Genomic DNA, 7,754 nt, shown 5'->3' on the forward strand with positions numbered 1-7,754 from the left:
ATTTTTCGATGATTGTTGTCTCTTTGGTTTCATACTGTAATGGATCACGCGGTTTCATGCAGGGTTTATCTGACAGTTTCTGTAGACTGAAAACTACCGGGAGGTGGTCACTGCCTTGGTGTGGAAGCGTCTCTGCATTCATTTCTGCTCTGAATTTTGGAGATGTTCGAGCAATGTCGATCACACTGTCACTGTCCCCTTGTCTTGTTCCAAGGCGGGTTGGGGATGTGGTTGTAAATGGGCTAAGAAGAATTTCCCCTATCATTCCTTCAAGTGCGAGTACTTGTGGGTTGGTGTTCCGCTGGTCCCATAACTTCGATCTTGCATTAAGGTCTCCACAGATAATGACTGAGTCTCCAAATTCGTTCTCTATTTTCTCTAAAAAGGCCAAATCCTCTTTTGTTGTGCAGGTTCCTGGGTGAACATAGGCATTGATGAGCACGATGCTTTTGTGAATTCCGTCAGGTTTTTCGAGACGCACCCCCACTAGTTCACATGAGTTGCTGCACCATTTCTCTAGATTTATGGTGGAAACTTTGTTTTTTTAGATTTTTGTTTAGTATGATTGCTACTCCTCATCCTTCATTCCTTTGAAAGACTGTGAAATTCTCAAAATGTATTGGTCTGTCTGCATTTGTCCTGGTCTCTTGGAGACATAAAATGTCAAAATCATATGCCAATTTCTCAATTGTTGAGATTCTCATTCTCGCGCTGGAACAATTCCAACTGCCGATTCTAAAGAATTTCTTTGACAGCCGCTCTGCTTTTGTCATTCTGCTACCTAAGCACAATCTTTTCCCACCTCTTTTGCCACGCCTGTTTTGGGGTTTTGGGGATCTGAATTTATGTCTCGTGCTATGCAGCTGATCCCCGAGGTACACGCGAGACAGGGTTTTGTTAGTATCCATAGAAGGGTGTTCTATAGAAGGGTGTTCTATAGAAGGGTGTTCTATGTGACGAAGTACAAAGAACAGCAAGTGACGACGACGAAGAACAGTGACGACGAAGACGAAGAACAGTGACGACGAAGACGAAGAACAGTGACTACGATGACGAAAAGCCCAGAATCCTGTCACTGACCGACCAGCTTAGTAAAGGTTGATCTCAGTTCAGTGACAGCCTGAACTGAGACACATGAGATTCCCGTGCAATCAGCAAATCCCACACTGCTCTCCAGCTGAAATGGGTGAGAGAACAAGGAGGGGTTAAGGCATACACCTTGGTTTGTCATGAGATGTGACAGTCGTCCTCTCCAAGTCCTGTCTGGAGCTATAGAGCTTGGTGTGCAGCAGGGTTGGTGTCGTCTTCTCCAAGTCCTGTCTGGAGCCATGGTACTTGGTGTGCAGTAGGGTTGGTGTCGTCCTCTCCAAGTCCTGTCTGGAGCTATAGAGCTTGGTGTGCAGCAGGGTTGGTGTCGTCTTCTCCAAGTCCTGTCTGGAGCCATGGTACTTGGTGTGCAGTAGGGTTGGTGTCGTCCTCTCCAAGTCCTGTCTGGAGCCATGGAGCTTGGTGTGCAGCAGGGTTGGTGTCGTCCTCTCCAAGTCCTGTCTGGAGCCATGGTACTTGGTGTGCAGTAGGGTTGGTGTCGTCCTCTCCAAGTCCTGTCTGGAGCCATGGAGCTTGGTGTGCAGTAGGGTTGGTGTCGTCCTCTCCAAGTACTGTCTGGAGCCATGGTACTTGGTGTGCAGTAGGGTTGGTGTCGTCCTCTCCAAGTCCTGTCTGGAGCCATGGAGCTTGGTGTGCAGTAGGGTTGGTGTCGTCCTCTCCAAGTCCTGTCTGGAGCCATGGAGCGTGGTGTGCAGCAGGGTTGGTGTCGTCCTCTCCAAGTCCTGTCTGGAGCCATGGAGCGGGGTGTGCAGCAGGGTTGGTGTCGTCCTCTCCAAGTCCTGTCTGGAGCCATGGAACGTGGTGTGCAGCAGGGTTGGTGTCGGCCACACGGTGTCTCTGAGCCCCTTCAGGAGGGGACAAGTCTGAAGAATGTGCACTGGTGTTTTGGTCTTTGATACCATAGGAGGTGGGAGATGAAAACAAAACAATGAAAATGTTCTTTCACCAAACAACACTGAAAATGGCAACGTCAGTTCTGGGACAGATGAGTGTCTTCCTGAAACTGATCCACTGCAGAGACCAGCTCACAATGTGATCAACAAAACACTCATCACCTTGAACTTGTTTTCTTCTTCTTCAGTTAATTCAGTTTGTCAAATCCATTTTCTCCCATCTCTGTAGTTTCCATTCAAATTTCGAACTGCAGAAACCCGATGACAACGTGTTCAACAAAACGCTCATCATCAGTTTTTTCAGTCTCTCAAATTCATTTTCTCCAAGCTTCGTAGTTTCCGTTTAAATTTCAAACTGCAGAGACCTCGCTGACAATATGTTCGTCAAACTGCTCATCACCATAAACTTGTTTTCTTCTTCATTTAATTCTGTCTTTCAAATTGACTTTCTCAAAATCTCTGAAGTTTCCGTTTAAATTTCAAACTGCTGAGACCTCGCTGACAACGTGCTCACCAAACTGCTTATTACAGCAAACTTGTTTCTTCTTTTTCTTTCGTTAATTCAGTCTCTCAAATTCATTTGCCTAAATCTCCATAGTTTTCGTAATAATTACTGACTGTATAGACTCACTGACAATGTGTTCTTCGAAACGCTCATCACCATGAACGTGTTTTCTCCGTCTTCGGTTAATGCAGTCTCTCAAAATCATTTGCTCCAATCTCCTTTGTTTCTCGCTGACAATGTGTTCAACAAACCGCTCAGCACAGTAGAAAACCTAGCTGTCCAAGCGAAACGGAGACGACAACTAGGAAGGTTTACGACGCACTCTGGCCCAAGCTCTGGCCGCGACGGCCCTGAGCTCCCTGTTCCTCAGAGCGTACACCAGCGGGTTCAGCGCAGAGTTGGCATAGCCCAGCATCAATAGGTGCGTTCCCACGATGTCGTTCAGAACACAGGGCGCCCGCGGGGCTATCAACACATACAGCGACGTCAACAAGAACGGGCACCAGCAGGCCAAAACACACCCCGCCACCAGCGTCACGGTGCGCACGCTCTTCCACGACCTTCCCGACAGACCTAAAGGCCCGTCCAACGAGGAAGACGACGACCTATGACCTTGCACGCGCTCCAGAGCATCGATGCGCCGAATGTGCACACGCGCGCGGAGGTAGAGGTAGGCGTGGATACACAGCACTGCCCCGAGAGACAGCACGGACAGCCCGAAGCTGGCCGCCACGTAGGACGGCGGGAAGACGAGCAGAAAGGAGCAGTATCCGACGTACACCTCCTCCCCACGGTTCCAGCCGCACAGGGGAAGCAGCCCGAAGACCGCAGCCAGCGCCCACAGCAGCACGATGACTCCGCGGGTTCTGACGGGGGTGACTAGGCGGTGGTAGTGCAGGGCCGTCACTATGGCCAGCAGGCGGTCCCCGGCCACTGCCAGCAGGGACAAGATGGAGGCCATGACGGCCGTGACGCTGAGCCCCACCCTCAGCAGGCACAGCTCCAGGGGCCGCTCGCGGGCCTGGGTCACCAGCGTGGCGATGCACGTGAAACCCACCATCAGGTCCGCACAGCACAGAGACGTCATCAGCTGCACGTCCGGCCGACAGCGGTGTCTGTGGGCCAGGAGGAGGCACAGCACCGCCCCGTTCACCAGCAGGATGGCGGGGGTCAAGGCCATCAGAGCGTAGTGCCGCGCCCTCTCGTGGACGTTGTCAGGGTCCTCTGGGCAGCTGTCAGAGGGGGAGACGGGTTCCGGTGTCGTCGTTGTGGTCGTCGGAGGTGGAGGAGGAGGAGGAGTTATTGTGAAGGGGATGGCCATATACATGGCTGATGTTGGTGCGATAACTCCGCCTTAGCGTCATGCGTCACCGTAACCTGAAAAACAACAACAACAAAATATCGATAAAATATGCCTATTTATGGAACTAAATGCCTTTCGAAGGTCCATAAAAGCTACATTATAACCTTTTATGTTTCTCATGAGTTATCTCTGAACCACAGCATTCAAAGTAAAAAAAAGAAAAAGAAAAAAAAAGGTATTGTTAGTCATACAAAAGCCCTTTCTAAATCGTGCCTGTTAATTATTATTTTCTTGTTAAGCCTTTATTGACTCATTTGTGTAAACAAAGTGAGTCTATGTTTTAACCCGGTGTTCGGTTGTCTGTGTATGTGTGTGTGTGTGTGTGTGTCTGTGTGTCCGTGGTAAACTTACATTGACATTTTCTCTGCAAATACTTTGTCAGTTGACACCAAATTAGGCATAAAAATAGGAAAAATTCATTTCTTTCCAGTCATTTTGTTTAAAACAATATTGCACCTCTGGGATGGACACAAAACAAAAGAAAAAAAAGAAAGAAAGAAGAAGCCAAATTATATGGAAACTGCATTTACTGTTATATTTATATTTTTTTTAATTCTCTAAACTGTGCATTTTGATCTGATATTCTGACACAACAACAAGAGCAGTCATTATTATCATTTTTTGTTCAAACAGGAACTTCTTTTGCTAAGCATGGAAGTTTTATTTATTTTGAAAACGTTTTGTTGCAGATAGTAAAAAAGGGAAATTAATATGTAATTAATGCTAGGGGACTTAATTTGCTTTAAACTGATCTTTCTCATCCTAAACATTACATTTTGAAATTATGCTCAATACATACAAAGCTTGTGTGTTTTACTCTCAGTGTACAGGGTTTCACTATGTTCATTCGCCTGAGTGGTCTTTTTCGGAAAATACTAAAATCAATACCACGAGTGGACTTTATAGATCTATTGGCTGAGCCCTGAAGGTCATGGGCAAAAATCAATTGCGTGCACATATTTATACACATTCAAAGCGCGTGCTCATATTCTTCACGAACGCGAACGACGCCATTTTGTTTCAAGTTGTTGACCTGCCCGTTCAATCCTATATTCAATGGACAATACACGATAACATGTGATGGAAAGTTGGAGGAGGAGACCGTTAAATATTTGTTCAGAGAAATATTTGTGAACGCCTCATCACTTACTGGATTATGCCCCAAACTGCCATAAAAATATCCACAGAATCAGACGGAATTCACAATTAAAAATTGTAAACCATGCGAGTTAATACTCTTGAACTGATGAAACGAAAACATTTCCAGTCTAGACTTTTTCTCAAAATGAAGTCCTTTTCGCTTCTTATGACGTTTTGAAGTACTTGTACTTGGCTCTACATGTTATTAGTTTAACAAAATACTAATTTTTCATATCAACTTTAAAACTAGAATGAACATAAAAGAGAAATTGAATCGACCGTGTCGTACTACATTCCCGGCGGGTGTAACTAAACTTGTACATCTATCTAGAAAAAACGGCTAAATGTTGCAGTGTGATTGCGGCGATAGCCACGTCTCCTTTATCGCGGACTTAAAAAGAATTTTTTATTGCCCTTAAAGATTTTTTGAATGCCCAAGATACACCAGAATAATATGATTTAAACAGCGTTCTCACTGCGAATACCGCAATTGATTTATCGCCCTTTAAAAAATGTATGTTCAAATATTAAATTTTAGAACGTCAGTTAAAAAGCTACGATAGTGTAATGGATAAGACAGTTTCTTCTTACCCGAACACACAGGGGTCGAATCTGGTTAGGACTTTTTCTTTTTAAACCCCAAAGCTTTATAAGAACAAATACAAAACACATTTTAATGATTTTTTTTTTTTTTTTTTTTTTTTTTTTTGTAAGTGTATCACAAGTGAGTCTTGAAGGCTTTTCGTCTCTTGTTTATAATAAACTTTACTCACTTTTCTGTTTAAGACTATTTCTGTGTAGTTATCAGGATTACCTGCGTCTCTTTATTTTCTAAGAATTGAACAATACTAGATTTGACCACTCAGATGGAAAGATATTAGTGTCGAAAATGTCATTAAACAAAACTACCAGTTAGACTGGAAATTAAAAACAATGAGGCCAGGAGATGAAATGATTAACAAACAGTAAAGAGCGGTAACTCTCTCTATCCACAAGGTACACAACTTTAAGTCAGTGCTGCTTACGCTGCCGATTCAGCCAGCACACAGGTAAATAAAAAAAAAGGTACATTGGAACAAACCCAGACACTTCCTCAAAAAGGAAGCGCCGGGCCTGTCCTTATACCAATCATCTGACATGTGCACACAGCAGCAAAGACAGAAGAAATGTGCAAACACAAATTAGCTTTTATTCAAGACTGGCATAGCCTCTTTAATCCTGAACAAGCCACACAGAACACATGGACAATACAGAACAAACACGTGGTTGCCTCGGTGGTTTTTCAACTGGAAATTAACAAATAATGAGGCCAGGAGATGAAATGATTAACAAACAGTAGAGTGGTAACTCTCTCCATTCACAAGGTACACAACTTCAAGTCAGTGCAGCTAGCACACAGGTAAATAAAAGGTACATTGGAACAAACCCAGACACCAGTTAGTCTGTTATACTATCGCTTGCATATTTCAACATTCTGTTAGTCTGTTATACTATCGCTTGCATATTTCAACATTCTGTTAGTCTGTTATACTATCGCTTGCATATTTCAACATTCTGTTAGTCTGTTATACTATCGCTTGCATATTTCAACATTCTGTTAGTCTGTTATACTATCGCTTGCATATTTCAACATTCTGTTAGTCTGTTATACTATCGCTTGCATATTTCAACATTCTGTTAGTCTGTTATACTATCGCTTGCATATTTCAACATTCTGTTAGTCTGTTATACTATCGCTTGCATATTTCAACATTCTGTTAGTCTGTTATACTATCGCTTGCATATTTCAACATTCTGTTAGTCTGCTATTCTATCGCTTGCATATTTCAACATTCTGTTAGTCTGCTATTCTATCGCTTGCATATTTCAACATTCTGTTAGTCTGCTATTCTATCGCTTGCATATTTCAACATTCTGTTAGTCTGTTATTCTATCGCTTGCATATTTTAACATTCTGTTAGTCTGCTATTCTATCGCTTGCATATTTTAACATTCTGTTAGTCTGCTATTCTATCGCTTGCATATTTCAACATTCTGTTAGTCTGCTATTCTATCGCTTGCATATTTCAACATTCTGTTAGTCTGTTATTCTATCGCTTGCATATTTCAACATTCTGTTAGTCTGCTATTCTATCGCTTGCATATTTTAACATTCTGTTAAATATCATGTCTCGTCCAGCACGTTTGCCACATTTCAAATTCCTTATTCCTCTTCCTTATGTCTTCCTTCATTGCACCCTCATCAGAAAGTAGCTGTGATAGTTATAAGTCGTTTTCTTCAAAATCGATATCATCATTTTCACTTGAAATTCCAAAACCACTAAACCCTGAATAAAAATGCTCTTTCCAATGTTGTATTACATTACAAACTACAAATTTTCTATTAATATCTTTTAACGCTCTCCAAAGTAGTTTGGAACCATCACTAGCATTTCTTAATCTGTCTACTTCAACTTCGTCGAACTTTTTTTTTTTTTTTTTTTTTTTTAAGCGTTGTGTATTGCATTTTGTTCTTTCTTTAACGTATACCTACAATTCCTTTGATATTTTATGTTGTTATCAGACTTTGCTTTTTGACAACTCTTCGATAAATGTGCTACTTATGTTTCTTCATTCCTTAAACCATTCATTATGTTTGTGTTTCTGTTTGCTACTGTCTTTTACCACATAAGAAGCTCCAGAGTACATTGAGTTTCTGTATCTATGTGAATGTATGATACACAGTTTCTTCAAGAATAATAAGATT

At 42.6% G+C, this 7,754-nt stretch overlaps 1 protein-coding gene across 1 annotated transcript; it reads right to left on the bottom strand.

Moving 5' to 3' along the window:
* Nucleotides 1-2,806: 2,806 nt before the first annotated feature.
* Nucleotides 2,807-3,832, bottom strand: LOC143288769 (glucose-dependent insulinotropic receptor-like). Its single transcript, XM_076597397.1, has one exon. It carries the CDS (start codon nucleotides 3,830-3,832, stop codon nucleotides 2,807-2,809), a length of 1,026 nt encoding a protein of 341 aa, XP_076453512.1.
* Nucleotides 3,833-7,754: the final 3,922 nt, after the last annotated feature.

The sequence above is a fragment of the Babylonia areolata genome, chromosome 13, assembly GCF_041734735.1.
Source record: "Babylonia areolata isolate BAREFJ2019XMU chromosome 13, ASM4173473v1, whole genome shotgun sequence".
Classification (NCBI taxonomy): domain Eukaryota; kingdom Metazoa; phylum Mollusca; class Gastropoda; order Neogastropoda; family Buccinidae; genus Babylonia; species Babylonia areolata.